This window comes from Acinonyx jubatus, chromosome B3 (genome assembly GCF_027475565.1).
Source record: "Acinonyx jubatus isolate Ajub_Pintada_27869175 chromosome B3, VMU_Ajub_asm_v1.0, whole genome shotgun sequence".
In the NCBI taxonomy this organism is placed as follows: Eukaryota; Metazoa; Chordata; class Mammalia; order Carnivora; family Felidae; genus Acinonyx; species Acinonyx jubatus.
In genome coordinates, this window is record NC_069386.1 from 6,497,980 (window position 1) to 6,514,935 (window position 16,956).

The 16,956-nt window shown below is 49.3% G+C and overlaps 1 protein-coding gene across 2 annotated transcripts in view; it reads right to left on the reverse strand.

The window, feature by feature from the left end:
- Nucleotides 1-16,956, reverse strand: part of ABHD2 (abhydrolase domain containing 2, acylglycerol lipase) — a 107,381-nt gene that overhangs the window by 65,592 nt on the left and 24,833 nt on the right. For both annotated transcript variants that reach the window (XM_027068036.2, XM_027068035.2), the window contains exon 3: nt 15,643-15,842. In XM_027068036.2, the coding sequence (XP_026923837.1) occupies nt 15,643-15,836 (194 nt within the window). In that variant the 5' untranslated portion in view covers nt 15,837-15,842. The remainder of the gene's footprint in view (nt 1-15,642; nt 15,843-16,956) is intronic.

A 16,956-nucleotide genomic window follows, 5' to 3' on the forward strand; every position in this document is an offset into this window, starting at 1 on the left:
TTCCAGGTGCAGACTCGATGGCCTGGTGCCTCACTCTCACTCTTTTTTCTTTTTTAAGTATTTTTAGAAACTTTTTAAACATTTATTTTTGAAAGAGAGAGAGAGAGAGAAAGAAAGAGAGAGGGAGTGCAAGCAGGGGAGGGGCAGAGAGAGAGGGAGACACAGAATCCGAAGCAGGCTCCGGGCTCCGAGCTGTCAGCACAGAGCCCAATGCGGGGCTCGAACTCATGAACTGCAAGATCATGACCTGGGACGAGGTGGGATGCTCAACTGACTGAGCCCCACAGGCACCCTAGCTTTTCTCTGTGTTTAAGTAATTTCTTTGGGCTAAATTTATAAAGTGGAATCAACTTTTTTACTCCTTTATTCACGATCTGTGTGTTCACGTATTCAGTCAGTAAACATTTATGAAGCACCTACTATGTGCCAGACACTGTAGTGGGCAGTGAAGACACATGGTGTAGGGAAAAGAACAAAGACTACGGAGTCAGAGAGATGAGGGTGCGATCTCCGTTCTGACACGCAGCGACTTTGGGCAAGTCAGTTCACCTGTTGGGTTACGTTTACTTCTCAAAGATTGGAGCACAGAGGTGGGTTTAATCTGAAGGCTAAAGAAAGCGTCCTGAAATCACTGAACTTAGCAGTTGAAGGATAGGAGCCCCCAAGGAACGGTAGTATTTGTTATTACTTGTTACGTTTGTTGTTGCTAATAGTAACTTATCTCACAATTTATCATGGGATGCACACAATAAAAAACTTTAATGCCGAGGAGTGTAATTCCGTGATGGCAGAGTCAGCTGCTATGAGACAACAAAGGACAGAAGCACCCACAGGGGCACCTCAGCTCAGGTCATGATGTCACGGTTCGTGGGTTTGAGCCCCGCATCAGGCTCGGCACTGACAGCACGGAGCCCGCTTGAGACTCTCTCTTCCTCTCTCTCTCTGCCCCTCCCTTGCTCATGCTCTGTCTCTCTCCCTCTCCAAACAAATAAGCACGAAAAAAAAATTTAGAAAACACAGAAGAAAAGTGCTCACGCTGAGTGTGGAGGAAGGTGTCCAGGAAGGCCTCCTCCAAGAGGGGGTGTCTGTGCGCTCTCAGATAAGGAGGGTGTGTAAAGGCACGGAGGGGTCCCAGGGGGAAGGAATGGCAGGTGTGAGATGCTGGCAGGAGAGAAATGTAGGGCGATCTGACGTGTCTAGAACACAGGGCACAAGGACAAGGGAGCAAGGCTGAGGCTCTCCCTCGTCCTCCAGGCAGCTTTAAAGCAGGGGCGTGACACATCAGAGGTGCGCTTCCCAGGGCAGCTTAGGGGCCTGGGAGAGAAATCAGCTGGGGGCAGAGCACAGAGATGCGGCCATGGCATCAGCGCGAGCAAGGGCCGATGACACCCTGGACGGAGGCAGAAGCAAAGGAACGGCGCACGCTGAGGAGGTTCAGCTGACAGGACGTGGTGACTTTTGTCGCTATCGTCCTCCCCTGTGTGCTGGACACAGGGTAAGTCTGCACTTCTGAGGTTAGCGTGGCCTTGAGCCTTGCTGTAACCAATGGAACAGGAAAGGAAATGACAAAGTGTCACTTCAGGGGAGCAGGCATTAAGAGCCAGCGTGTGGGTTGTCGCGTCCCCTCTCCTGCCTCGGCGGAGCCTGTGGAAGCACAGGTTGAGGCGACACCTCCATCAGCTGGGGTCCCGGTGACAATATGATCAGTACAGCCCTCCTCCTGCTAAAGTCAAGGAGCAGCATGAGTGAGAAATACGTGTTTGTGGTTTTAAGACACCAAGATTCAGGGTGCCAGGTGGCTCAGTCGGTTAAGCGTCCGACTTGGGCTCAGGTCATGACCTCCCGGTCTGGGAGTTCGAGCCCCGCGTCGGGCTTGGAGCCTGGAGCCTGCTTCGGATTCTGCGTCTCCCTCCCTCTCTGCCCCTCCCCCGCTCGTCCTCTGTCTCTGTCTCAAAAATAAATAAAACAGAAACAAACCAAAAAAAAAAGACACAGAGGTCGAGGATCAACACTAGCGTCTCTTTACTACTGCGTCCAACTGAATTTCATATTGATCATATCATAGTATTGATGATGTTGCCAGATTTTCCTCTGAGTAGCCAATAAGGCTTTATTCTTAGAAGTTCCATTGTTACCAAGGCTGAATATTATTTGGTACCTACTGCTAGGATCTCCCCTTGCGACAATTACCTAGGCATAGCCTGCACCCCCTTGCCCACGCAGTCTGAGTTCTCGTATACTCGTATGAACTCATACCTTATGCCCTTTGTCATTTTGCCAGTGCCCTAGCTAATACTATTATTAATGTAAAAATAGCTCCAATAATAGCAGCTGTGCTTACTCAAGACTTACACATGCTAGGCATTCTATAGATCACGTCACACGCTGTCTGTCCGTAGCCTCATACCAAGCCTATAAAGTACTATGATCCCCATTTTACAGGTGAGCAAGTGGAGGCTCGGCAGGGTGGGGTCGCCCAGCCGGGTCTCGAGCTGGCTTCTCCCTCTCTCTTTTTTTTTAATGTTTATTTTTGAGAGAGAGAGAGAGAAAGAGAGGGAGAGAATGAGCGGGGGAGGGGCAGAGAGAGAGAGGGAGACACAGAATCCGAAGCAGGCTCCAGGCTCCGAGCTATCAGCACAGAGCCCGACACGGGGCTCAAATTCACGAACCGTGCGATCATGACCTGAGCTGAAGTCGGACGCTTAACTGACTGAGCCACCCAGGTGCCCCCTGACTTTTTGTGCTTTCTAGAAGCCACCTTCTCCTTCAATGCCTTCGTTCTCTGGCCTCTATGACGCTCAAGGCTCCTGGTTCTCCTCCGAACCTTTCTCACTGCCCATCTCTGGCTCATTCACCGGCTCTTCTTCCCACCCTCGCCTGCTGCAGCCCCCAGTCTCTCTCTGCTCTCTGCCTCCCTCTCCCCGGCTGGCAGCTGATCTGGAACCCACATGTCTGGCCTTCAGCTCACACCTGGGCCCCGCTGCCACACTGCCACCTGTCCCTCTGCACGTCCCACAGTGGCCAAAACTACACAGCTTGCCCTGAGGAAGCAGCTTCCCGTGACTTCCCTATTTCTGCCCATGACTTCATTCTTCTCTCAGCTGCTCAGGTCCCTTCATATTATCTGCGATTCAGCCCTTTCTGCCAACACCCAAGGACATTCCATTGTCCAGCACACCTACTGCTTCGCATTCTTTCCTGACCCCACAAGTGCTTATGGGATCAAGTCCAAACTCCTCCTTTCTGGGAAGTTGAGGCCCCACGTGATCTGACCTCTTCTCCCCAAAAGGCCCGGGGCTTTCTGCTGTAATCAGACAGTTCTTGTCGCATCTCACGATGACACAGGGACTTGGCAAGGAGCTGCTCGGGAAGCAGCTGTGGGGATCAGGCCAGTGATGGGGCCCAAGCCCATAAGCAAACAAAATCAAGGGCGCAGCGAGCAAAGGGCAGAGAGAGCGGCAGGTCCAAAGGGCGCACAAAGGGCACCAAGCTCGTTAGGAATCACAAGAGAGACGGTCCAAGGCCAGCCAGGTGAAGACCCATGGATCTGGGGGCGGGGGGCAGAGCAGAGTGGCCGTGGGGTCGGGGCAAACCAGCCACAAAGAGGAAGTGTGCCAAACAGGCAAAGCCTCAGTTGCCTGGAGACCCACACAGGCTGGCTGGAAGGCTGGTGGGACAAGGGAGCAAAAAAACGCTGGCTGGAAAGCGAAGTCCCTTTTCCACCACAAGAGCGTGTCTCAATGATCGAACCCGCCGGCTCTCGCTCACACTGACCTCCCTACCTTCTCTCACAGGGCCCCACTCGTCCAAATCGACTCATCTTACAGGGCCACACAAACCTCAACATCCAAGCCACCACAGTACCATCTACCTCTTTCCCTAAGCTCCTGTAACATGCCACTGAATTGCTCGTTCGGACCCTTCATCCCATGGGTTCCTACCCAAACTATCTACAAACGCCAGGGAGCACTGAATGTGTGCAATGCAGTGGCCACAGAGAACTCAGGACATTTTAAGACGGTTGCTCTCTTTAAGCCTCTCAGAATAGAGTTGGCCTGAAGAGGGAGAGACACACGCATGGAAAGGACACCGCTTTCCTTCCTGTCGTCAGGTGGGAGCCACAGGGACAGCAGAGGGCAAGGGTTAGAGACCGCATCAAGAGTCAGCAAGTGAGGCGGCCTGGAGGGAGTTGTCGGGAAGGTGGAAATAGGAGTAAAGGGATTATGTGTGGATGAGAGGAGGCGAGTGTGAGGTACACAGTGAAAGACTGAACGAGCAGGTTGTTAAATGTTAATTGACGAACTTCAAAAAAATCTATGTCCTGAGAGGAATCTTCCTTTATTGAAAGGCCAAGGAAGGAAAAGTCCCAACTGTTATGGCCTGGCAGATTTCAAATTAATACACAAAACAAAACAAAAAACAAAAACAAACAAACAGGGGCGCCTGGGTGGCTCAGTCGGTTGAGCGTCCGCAGTTTGTGGGTTCGAGCCCCGCGTCGGGCTCTGTGCTGACCGCTCAGAGCCTGGAGCCTGCTTTGGATTCTGTGTCTCCCTCTCTCTCTGCCTCACCCCCATTCGCACTCTGTTTCTGTCAAAAATAAACAATATTAAAAACAAATTAAAAAAAAAAAAACAATCACAGTTTCTCACTTCATGTTAGTGAGGAATTAGTGTTCAGCTTTTGTGATCCGGCTGAAAACACCAGCTCAGGGTCTTGTCACAGGAGACTCTGGTGTTACCAGCCACAGAAACGTCAGGCTAGTGTGGCAATGGCATCAGTGGCCAGCAGGAAGATGGAACAGTTTGTGACCTGCTGTTTCTCACGGATCTCTCTGTTCCCAGGAGGCCACGGGTGGTTCTGGATCAACCACTGACCTCCAGGCGAGAAGGTTTCCCAGATGCACTGGATGGTGGCCTCTTTTCACGGCTACCTCAGAAGCTAAGCGGTCTGGCTCGATGCCGTGGCCCGGGCCGACCTAGAGCCCTCACACCATGACGAGAACCTGGCAGAGGTTCAGGGCGGTTCAGAAGCTGCCTCGAGGGCTGACTCATTTCCGTGGCTCCTGGGACACTGCAGACAGCCACCGTGGACAGATGACCAGCTCCGAGGAGGGCACAGCCCTGGGGGGAGGGTGGCGCTCTGCCTGCCAGACAGTCACCGGGTGACAACAGGGATGGTGTCTCATCCAATCGCGCGAAACATCGATCCGTCAAGGATCACAGTTTTCTGCGGCAGTGAAAGCTTCGCTTCTTAGACTTTCATGGAGCAGCAGGTTTCCTTTAGAAACGCAGGAAAGTTTCTTCTTGAGTAACTATGATGCCACCTCGCAGGTTGTGATCCTAGAGCCCAAGGCCCTCAACAGACTCCACCCGTAGGGAAGTCATTCTCAAGGCTGCTGAGGGGGACTGGTCAGTGCACTTGCGCCTCCGATGAGGGCGGAACGCAGACCACAGTCAGCTCTTAGCTCCGCGGCGCTGCACGGAAACAGTGACCACACCCACTCACCCTCCAGAAGACACTGGCCACCTTACTGTCTTAATTATACTTTTACCAATCAAGTAGACACTGCTGTGGAGCATAAAGTACCCTATCTATCATAATGAAGGGAGACGTGCCGGGAAGTGGGCAGAGACAAAAGACCAGTTTGAGATCAGAACCGGTGACCAGCGAATTTACAGAGTCGATAAACACGAGCAGCTGATAAACGGTGGCTACTCTTAGAAAGGTTAGACTTTCTGGAAAACAAGGTCCATTTCCTGCTCCTGAGTACTGGACCAACTGTCAGCCAACTACGTACTAAGAAGGACCACAAAATGGATCTGACCCCTGGCGAGTCCTAGTAAGCAAATTCCGTTTAGTAAAGAACTTTAAGTCAAGGTAAGAATGATTGGTGGACAAAGACGGACCCTGGAGCCTAGTCCGGGAAAGACCAGAAGGGGGGGGGGGGGGTGACCCAGCGATGGGACAGGCTTGCTCGGAGCAAAGGCCCACCTGCCCATCGGAGGTGCTGGGTTTAACTCCGTGGGATGGCGTCAGTGGTAGCCCATGCTTCTTCTGCTTTTTGAAAGACATAGCAGAGCCCTGAAGAATAAACTCAAGCTTGGCAATACAATAGGGCAGTGGTTGGTCATACATTTTTAGAGCTGGAAGCGATCGCCTTAAGGAGGTCAAGGCACATGGAAGATGAGCCTCTTTCCATCTGAACTAAATCACGGGGGTCTTGAATAGTTTGGATTCCGAATCTATTAGATCTTTCAGCAATTCCTGCCCGAAGGCACAATCCCTAACAAGAAGCTACAATCTCTGTCTCTACCCAGGTTAGAGAAAGTAAATGAATTTTCTCCACAGCCTCAGCTTGGTCATCTTAATGCAGTGCAAGTGGCCTCAAGGATGACAGCACTTGGCTCCTGGCCTCCTGGATGGGTGATCTGCTAGGGCAGAGACAGTGCAGGTGGACGGCATCTAAAAGTTGAATTAAACCTGGCCACTTGCCAACTAACCACCCACCCCCAAACGCACACCCGTGTGTAAAAAACTCACCATCTGATGGCAGAAGACAGTGAGTAACACAGAGAGGGACCAACGCATCCCCGTTTGGCTGGTACCTCCCCTGTTTAACATCGAAAGCCCCACGTTCGAGGAAACCCATCAGTCTTGGGAAAGCTGGGATGTGTGCTCAGCGTAGGCACAGAGGACAGTATCCCGGGCTTACTGGCAACTCTCGCCTTGACAGTTTGGGTTAGGGCCATCTCATCAGAAGCACAAGCAATTTCAAGAGGAAGTCACCCGAAAACATGACCTCACCGATGCTAACCATCAATAATCAGTCTCAGTAAAGATGATTTTGAGCCTTTCATCTTTCAAGTGCCCTCTTAAAATATCCGGGTAAATGTGTCTACATAAGAAGCACATTGTAGCACTACAGATCGACTTATCAACTGTTAACGATTCACCACAAGAATCTAAGGAAATATTTGCACAGCTCTTAAAATGTAACTTAACAGGTCAATGAAACTAAGACACTTGGTAATTAGGAGTTTATCCTATAAAAAGCACAAAGCTTTAGTGTTCGGCCAAGGAGGAAAGGATCTAAATCCGATCTGGAATGTCTCTGTGAACAAGAGGGAATTAAGAGGAATTTAAGCCCAAGATAATGAAATTCTTTTCAACTTTAACTCACTATAAATAAGCTGTGCTGGCTCCAGAATTTCCACCCGGGAGGGGGCTGGGGGCAGCAATCCGACTGGAAGGGAGTGTGTGGAGCTACATTTGCAGAGTGTTTTACTAAAGACTGAGCAAATATCAGTTGTCCATATCTAAGCCCCTCGCCCCCTAGCTTCCCTTCTGCCACTGCCACTGTCACTGCAAATAGTCAGCCATATATATATATATATATATATATATATATATATATATATTTAACGTTTATGCATTCTTAAAGATTTTTTCAAAGTTTTTATTTATCGATTTTGAAAGAGAGCACAAGTGGGGGAAGGGCAGAGAGAGTGTGAGAGAGAATTCCAAGCAGGCTCCGTGTTGTCAGCACAGAGCCTGACGTGGAACTCGAACCCACAAACCGTTGAGATCATGACCAGAGCTGAAGGTGGACGCTTAACTGACTGAGCCACCCAGGCGCGCCTAACTGTTTATTCATTTTTGAGAGAGAGAGAGAAAGCGTGAGCGACAGAGGGGCAGAAAGACAGAGAAAGGGACAGAGGATCCGAAGTGGGCTCCTGAGCTGACAGCACAGAGCCCGATGAGGGGCTCCGACTCATGAACCGTGAGATCATGACCTGAGCTGAAGTCAGACGTTCAACGGACTGGGCCACCCAGGTGTCCCAAACAGACAGCCTTACAGAGAGAGCAAGGAAGGAAATGGCAAGGATATAGGGTCTCCAATAACCCCATATGTTGCGCTATATATGTGATCAGGATTAGTGCTTCTCTGGAGCGTACTTCTAATTATTTAGTACATCCTTGATACGCAAAAATAGTGTATCATGCACATCTGTGACAAATGCAGTATTTTTATATACAGAATTGGGCTTTTATTGAGAGTAGATAAAAGAGGAATGGATACTTACTGTCAGGAAGTAGAATATGTATGAAGCCATAAGGAGGGGGTTGATACTGTTTGAGAGAAAAATCAGAAAGCAGATCTCTGCTTTGCTGTCTCAGAAATAACCAGGAGCCACAGCTGTGCATTAAAAAAAAGTGCCTCTAGAAAATTTCTACAATGAAAACTTAAAAAAATTTTTTTTAATGTTTATTTTTGAGAGAGAGAGAGAGAGAGAGAGAGAGAGAGAGAGAGAGACAGAGCATGAGTGGGGGAGGGGCAGAGAGAGAGGCAGACACAGAATCCAAAGCAGGCTCCAGGCTCTGAGCTGTCAGCACAGCTCCCGATGTGGGGCTCGAACTCACGGACCAGGAGATCATGACCTGAGCCGAAGTCAGACACTCAACCGACTGAGCCACCCAGATGCCCCTACAATGAAAACGTTTTTAAAAATGACCCTTCTTTAAGATCTCCGACACGGGTATCAGAGAAGTAGATCCTCAAATGTTCGTTAACCAAGACTCACGGAAACCAAAGACATGGACGAATTATGACGAGCACAACATTCCAATAGGAGCCTTGTTTGGAGTTTGTACCCTGGTGAGTGAGGAGGAGAGATGGGAAAAGCATAGTACGACATAAACCCATTAACCACCTATGGAAAGGTCATGGCGTTTTCTGCCATTCTCTTGCGAGTGTCTGAAGCAACTTCAAAGAGGAAATGCTCAGGGAGGGCACGACACAGGGCAGAGTCAGCTGCTGCTTCTGGCTCGGTGTTGGAATGGGTGTGGCTCTGATCTCCAAGTCTCAGGGATCTCTCGCCCCTACAGAGGACAATCATCCAGCTCCCGTGAGTACAGGTGTTAGCTGGCTGCAGAAGAGAGACTAGTCTCCAGGAGAGAAAGGACCCACGAACATATGGCTGTGGTTTTGATCACACTGCTTTCCTTCTCCGGACCCTGCGGGTTCCTACACGTCTCTTGTGCCCAGTGAAAGCACCTCAACGATCTGTTTCTAGGCTTGTCTATTAGCTAAGCACTCCGCCCAGCTCCCAAATGCCTTCATCCTGAGCTACACCGCGACCCACACTGACAGGCCTGCTCATGAGTGAAAAAGCAGAAGCCTGGCCTCCTACAGGGAATATAGAAATTTCAACAGCAGGCTTCCAGGGATGGGGCACCTGCTTCGTAGCTTCACTTCCCAACCAGGGCCTGGTGATGGAAACTTCGGCGGGGCCCGAGGGGAGGGTGGAGGCTGCAGACTGCTTTTATGCATATATCTGGGGTTGCCCCGCTTTAATTTAAGACCGAAAAAACCCCCAAGGTGTCTTCTTTCAGAAACAGTGTAAGTGACGTCCCCAAAACTACAGTTCTGTCAGAGTTAAAGGCACACCGATTCTCTGGAGCGCAACATCCCTTGCCCACACCCATCAGTGGGAAACGAAAGACCAAAGATCATTATACTTAAGACCTGCGCGCACTAGGGATCCTGTCCTGTCTCCTCACGAGTGTGGCTCTGCACTTGGGACACCCGTACCTTACAGATGAAGAAAAGAGATCGAAACGATTTCCCAGGAAACAAGGTGGAGGGTGTTGAATGGACACAGGAACCCCACGCTGGGGAAACACGCAGGTGGGAAGAGGGGGGGCTCGTTCTGACTGAAGAGGGGTGGGGAGACATCAGGAGAATTTCTCAGGATAGATGCCAGGAGAGAGGCACTCTGGTGGAGGGAGAAAGGAGGGGGGACCTGGGGATGGCCCGGGGTAAGAGCTCAGGAGGCAGGCACTCAGTGGGCCGCAGGAGAACGCCACAGGTGGTGAGGCCGGACAGGTAGGTTGGGGCCACACTGGTGTGTGGGGTGCCGGCCTGCTCCAGGAAGCCAATTCGGGTGGTACTGTGACACGTGGGTGGGTCAGAGGCAAGGAGGTGACTCAGGACACTCTGGGAAAAGCCCAAGGGAGTGGTAGTCACATGGGTGAATACAGATGTAAAAGGTCCTGACCCGTATACTTAAGGTTTGTGCATTTTACTATATGTAAATGATAGCTCAAAATACCCTTTGTACTTAGAGCGCTTAAAGAGAGGGAATGACCCATCCCCCTCTTTAGATTACATAACCTGTTGGGTTTTTCTGGGCTCTACACAGAGCAGGCTGGAAAATCTGGGAGGGAGATACGTTATTTCCAACTACTTTAAGGATAAAGTAGGTAAGTAGGAGATGCATTGTATAGGCGACTTGCTGAGTGGGTCACAACAGCACCTTTCCAGACTCTCTCTCTTATTTGTACTGAGTGTAAAGTGATCGGCTAGCCCCGAAGGCAATGAGAGTGGGGGAGAGAAAGAGAGAGAATCAGCAACTACGGGAGAGGCTGAAGGAAGCCACAGGAAGACAGAGAACGGCAGGTTACTGGGAAAAAACTCCACCAAGACCGTGGAACTTCAAGCTTCTCATTCTTCATAGAAACCATTTTCACATGCTATTGCAACCTACGTTCCCAACAAGCCTAGAATGTGGGAATGAATTGTATTATAGCTATTATTCCTGTTTTGCAGATGAGGAAACAGAGACAAAAATATGAAGAAAAGGGAAACCTACTACATTCCTGAGATTATAACCTGTAAAAATTCCAGGGTATCTGGGTGGCTCAGTCGGTTAAGCGTCCAACTCTTGATTTTGGCTCAGGTCATGATCTCTCGGTTCGTGGGATAGAGCCCGGCATCAAGTTGTACATTGACAGTGTGAAGCCTGCTTGGGACTCTCTCTCTCTCCCTCTCTCTCTGGCCCTCCCCTGCTCATGTACACACACTCTCTCTCTCTCTTGCTCTCAAAATAAATAAACTAAATAAACTGTAAAAATTCCTCTGGAAAACAGTTTGGCAAAATATTAAAATTCCTTAAACTGAGTACTTCTTTTTATACAGCAAATATATTAACAAGAATTTACCCTAGGAAGCAATCAGATCTCTATATGCATCCACCATCGCAATGGTTATAATTACAAGGATGTAAAAAAGGAAAGAGAAATGCCCAATAAAATAGGAAACTGGTTAAATATGTTATGATGCTACACACGATGAAATGGCATTACATTTATCAATGGAATTTTTTATATGAGATATGTTTCTAATTGAAACTTTCAAGTGGCCAGTTTGTATGCGTCAATCAATTATGTTACATAATAAACACATATGCACAAAAAACACCGGGGGAAAAAAAGTCCTTAAAAAAGCCAAAGCCCAAGGGGGCTACTGCCAGCCCATCCTAGAACATGGGGGATGGAAACAGGTAGGAGAAGGCAGACACACAAGAAAACCTTCTCTCTGCGTTCTCGTCCTTACTCTAGAGCCAGGACCCCCACCCCCAGGGTCCTTCATCTAAGAGGACTTCTCTGATGCGTGGCTGACAACAGTGGTACTAGACGCAGGTTGCTCGTGCCGAAGGGCACCATGGGAGCGCTGCCTGTTTCATTTTACACAAAAGGAAGCCAAGGGCCAGGAAGGCTGTCACTTGGTTCTGGTTTCCGCAGCTCGTGTAGAAGTAGAAGACCGAGGTTTCCATCCCAGGCCAAATTTCAATTCACGGCTTTTTCTCTGTACCACTGCGGCCAACAGCCATTAGAAATTTGAATGGTTGACAGGATTCTCCAGCTGTTAAAAATCAAGTGTTAGAAAATACATAGCAGCATGGGCAAGTGTCCATGGCATACTCAGTATTAAAGCAGGCCACCCAATGCTATACAGACAGACCCCCGATTTTGCGGGGGAAAGACTCTACGGAAGAAAAAAAACCCACAGGGATGATCACCCAAGGAGTAACGGGATGGAACTTTGAGTAGGAGACTGATAGATGATTTTCGTGTGGTTTACTTTACTTTTCAGTTTCAGAAAACGCATATGCATTAAACTTTTAATTCAGAAAAAAGTGGAGATTTGTAGCATCATCTAGATTTTCTCCCAATTCTGAACTGAGCTTTAGTCTGCCGGGTTTCACTGAAAGCTGACATTTCCTGAGAACAAAAAAAAAGTGAATCACTAGATAAATATTGATCTGTTGCTTAGTGATCAAGAAACACATCATGCCGTGTTTTCCTCCAGACATTAAAAGATGCGTTTCTAATGTATCTTTGGATAGATTATCTTAAAACAGATTCAAAAACTAATGTTGAAACAGAGAAAAAAAATTTATTCTCATAACATGTTTTCAATCTTCACCTTTCATCAGCTTTTTTTTTTTTTTCCCCTATAGCAGAACAGCAGGGGGATGAGATCTGATTCCACACCTAAGTCATAATAACCGGCTGCCTTCAGTCAGGTTAACCGAGTAACACCATTAGTTTGCGGGAAATCAGTTAACTGAACTTTCTAGCCCAGGCCATTGTTTGTGAAGGCTGCAGACGGGCTTCCGCTAGGAAAAAAAATCTTCAAAGTCTCAGGAGAAGCACTTTCACCCATAACAGACATGCTTCCTGTCCTCAGCTTCAAATACACGGGAGGCTGTTACAGAAATGTGACACAGAGGAAGAACATCAAGGACAGTGGCTCCCGACAGAACGATTAAAATAGAAAGAGGGTCACGTGGGAATCGGAAGGCCGCTCTGGGGCCAGTCCTGCCGAAGGCTCTCATCTCGGGCCAGCCCCTTAGTGCTCTCTGCTCACTTCTCTGCACCTTGAGAAGAGTCTGCCCATCTCTCCATGGGTAAGAGGGGAACCAAGGCTGGATTCAGTTACCGTCTCTGCTACTGGGAAGTTTCCTCATCCTCAAAATGAGAGGAAAAACGAGTCCAACCTTAAAGTCATTAAGAGTAAATGAATAATGTCTACGAGAGACTCAGCAAATTTAAAATGCAGTAACATAGACAAAACAGGGTAACGTGAAACACTCTTAGTGATAAGCTACACGAGAGCAGGATGTAGTTATTTCTAAGATTAGAACCTAAATAAAAAGTAAGAGGTTAGTTAGGGCGCCCGGGGGGCTCAATCAGTTGCGCGTCCGACTTTGGCTCAGGTCACGATCTCACGGGTTGTGAGTTCGAGCCCCACACTGGCCTCCTGCTGTCGGCACAGAACCCGCTTTAGATCCTCTGTTTCCCTCTCTCTCTGCCCCTCCCCTGTTCACTCTCTCTCTCTCTCTCTCAAAATAAATAAACATTAAAAAAAAAAAAAGGTTACAAGATGGAGGGGAAAAAGTGAACCCTTTTGTTCTTTGATCATTTGTCATGTTCAAGTCAGAAAGCTCGGGTGTTTAGAATTTAACTGTTTAAGTAATGTTCCTACATGCTCAGAGAAGGCTAGTCCCATTCTCAAAGGGACAGGTCTCGGAAGGAAACAGTCTTTGGGGAACTACCTTCAAACTGTGGGTAAGTAACTGAGGCTGATCTCCACCACTCCCTAATTTGGGTTTCACCAGGAGGGAGCGTGTGGCTGGTTAATGACAGGGGTGGTGTAGCAGTGGGGGTCCCATGGAGGTCTGTGGCCGGGGATCCACTTCCACACCAGGAGAGTGGGTGGGGCCATCTCAACGGGACGTCATATGGTGCCACACCCCAGGCTGAGGGAGAGAGCATGCCAGAGAGGAAAAAGAACAAAGAGAACTGTTGGGTTTAATGTTTCTAGGTTATTTTTTTAAAGGAAAACACGGAAAGAGGTAAAAATCTGCTATAATCAACTTTTTTTTTTTTTTTAAGCTTGGAACTATTATTATGGAATCAAACCATATGTGATGTTTTTCCAGAGCCTGGAAAACAGCAGCTTTTCTGTGGCCTCCTCTAGTTACTCAGGAACCAACGCTGGGTAGAAATTTGCACTCATCTAATCTACACATTAGCTTACCTAGTTACTTAATACCTTCGTTTTTTTTCTCTAAAAATAAGATGGCGAGGAACTTGGTCTAGCTGGGTCCCGCTCAATATGAAAATAGGTGCCAATGGTATTGGCCAGTCCAGACTAGTGAATTCTCTAAGTAGTGAAGGGGCGCCTGGGTGGCCCAGTTGGTTAAGCGTCCGACTTTGGCTCAGGTTACGATCTCATGGTTTGTGAGTTGGAGCCCCGTGTCGGGCTCACTGCTGTCAGTGCAGAGCCTGCTTCGGATCCTCTCTCTCTCTCTCTCTCTGTCTGCCCCTCCCCTGCTCATGCTCTCTCTCTCTCTCTCTCTCAAAAAAAAAAAAAAAAAAAAAAAGAATAAACATTAAAATAATAATAAATTAAGTGGCGAAGAAAAATGCCGGCCGATTTGGAAAGCACACAGATTCTGTGCACAGCCCTCAGGGAGGAGAGCTTTCTCACCGCAAACGCTGCTGAATACGAACGACTTTCCTACTGCCCACTTGTCCCGTCCCCCTGTGGTGATGTGAAGGCCCCTTAGCGGTTCCAAATTCGACATGATGACATCTGTACCTTATGTGACACTCCACAAGTATTAGGCGACACGACTTGAGTTCTGAGTCACTCTCAACTTAACTTTTGGGGCCTGGCGTCACTGTTGCAACAAAGAAAACTCCACGCGAACACCCCAAACACACAGAGTCCACAAGGGCAGCTCGTCGCCCTTGGCTAAGAGCAAGTAAAAATCAACTAGATAATCACACAAGACAAAGCAAGGACCCAAACTCTCAGATGGGTCTGTGGCCCATCTGTCCACTCTTAGAAGAAGATCATTTGCCCGATGTCACCGACCCCCTAGAGGGGGTGAGAGGTGCTGTCGGGAGAGAGGGAAAGCTTCTACCACCGTCCACTGAGTATCAGAAACTCCGAGTATCAGAAACTCGAGTTTCCGCGCCGAGGGGACGCGGTTCAGGAAGACGGCTCTGCCGGCAGCTTCCATCGGATGAGGTGCACCCGGCAGAATAGAATCGGCGGCAAGAGGCACAGGTGGTGAAGCAGCAAGAAGGAGAAAGCGGGAAGGGATTCAGACCCAGCAGAGCAAGGGACGCTTCGTGCCCCACGTGTGGCCCGAGCCCTAAAGGAAGACAGGGCTGTTCGGAAGACGTCACCAGGGAAAAAAAACACCACGCGCCTCTTGAAGGCAGGTGTGACGGAACGCAGACTGCCGCTTCTTCGCCATCAGGGTTCCTCTGTCAGAAGCAGCGTTCACCCTTGGCACCTCCCATCTACAGGCCCGGGCCTCGGGCAGGGAGACCCTGGCTCCCTCACAACGCAAGTATTCTCTTGGCTACTATTCAGTACTTTTCAATGACAGAGGTGGAGAGTACCCAGCTGGGAAGTCCGTGCTTTTTTGCTCAGTAATTATTTTCGGTAAGCACAGTTCCTCCGACTGAGGACGGACAACAGCACACTTGGTAAAGGGCTAGAATACGACCTAAACGTGACGACTGCTTTCCGCAAGGCCCTCGTCACGGACGCCGACACCACAGTGAGGGAGGGAAGCTTCTAGGCAACGAAGATCCGACCCTGTCTCCTACCCTCCAGGATTCAAACACCAGATGTGTACTGAGACTGTGGCGGTTTTGACACCAATGACCCTATCCTACATGGATGCCTTGAGGACAAAATGTGGCAAGATTCTCTGAACACTGCACCAGCCAAACAGATTAGCAGATGGGCATACGGTGGGCGCGAGGTCTACTCACTCTTTGGTCAGAAGAGGACAGGACTTGAGCAGAAAGCGCGAGAGCCCCGAGTCCTGGAAGTAGAGGTCAGGCGGGGCCGTGGGGCTCTTCAGATTCAAACACCGGACGATCACATATAACACGGCAGCCACTGCGGCCAGCTTCACCCCGTCAAACACGGCCGGGAGCTCGGGGGTCTCCAGCATGGCATTCATCTTGATCTGGGGAGAAGCACACGTCTGGGGTCAGAAGCACAGTGAGGAGGGGAGGAGCCACCACACTAAGAGGCAAAGCCAGCGATGAGATGTCCATAGCGTCCCTGGGGCAACTGCCATTGGGGCCTTCGAGCCATCACCGGGACTGGCGACAACCCAAATCACACACAGTCCCGAGCACTGATAAACTGGGTAGGGTTTTTGGTTGTTTTTAATCTAACAAGCACTTCGAAGATAAGCAACTTAGAAAATGCTGACAAGAACATCTTTTGGGGAGCAGGGGAAAGTCCAGCCAGAGACTGGGGGCGGCACGCTGGTTTCTGTGGACCGGCGGCCGTGAATCGCTCTGTGCCAGGTGTGTGTGAAGCGACATGGTGACAGCCTGGAACAGAGACCGGGACGGATGCTACTGCCTACACATGTGACTATCGCGTCCTCGGGCCCCACCCCCTATTTTCAGACCAGGAGGGGAGAAAGCGACCTGGGCGTGACTCAGCCATCTGCTCCTCAGGGGCAGCCCCGGTGCTGGGGTCAAGTTCAGACTCGGCCCAGGTGGCAGCGATCTTTGACCCTGGGGGTTTCAGGTAGTGTGAGATACAACTTGGCCAATTTTCTCCCCTCCAAGGGTACCTGACTACAACCATTCGTCCCCAAATCAGGGTAAAAGTGGACCGCCAGACCAAAACCAAAAATCGGGAGTGTGGAAAATGTGTATGCAGATTTGGCTTTTCCCCCAAGCTCTCCTAATAGTTTATCTTTTGTGGTAGCTTTACCTTACATACAACACACACACACACACACACACAAACCTTCCAAACACAGAAAACCAAACATCAACAGCAACAAGGGCAACAGCAACAAAAATCCAGTCTTTGCCTTGCTGCTCAGAAGAAAAACAGCACATTAGCTGTTACCTTAAAAATCAGGGAAACCACAAGCTAACAAAAAGGAGAAAATGGTAACTCACAGCCAAGGTAGCTATGGCAACAGCTTCCCTGGAATGGCGTCTACTAGCCTCTGCTAAAAACAGTCAGCAGAGAACTCCGGTGGCCAACAGCACAGGCAGAAGGGGCAAGACACAACAATCTCCCGAAAATGTGTGGCATAACCGGATGAACTC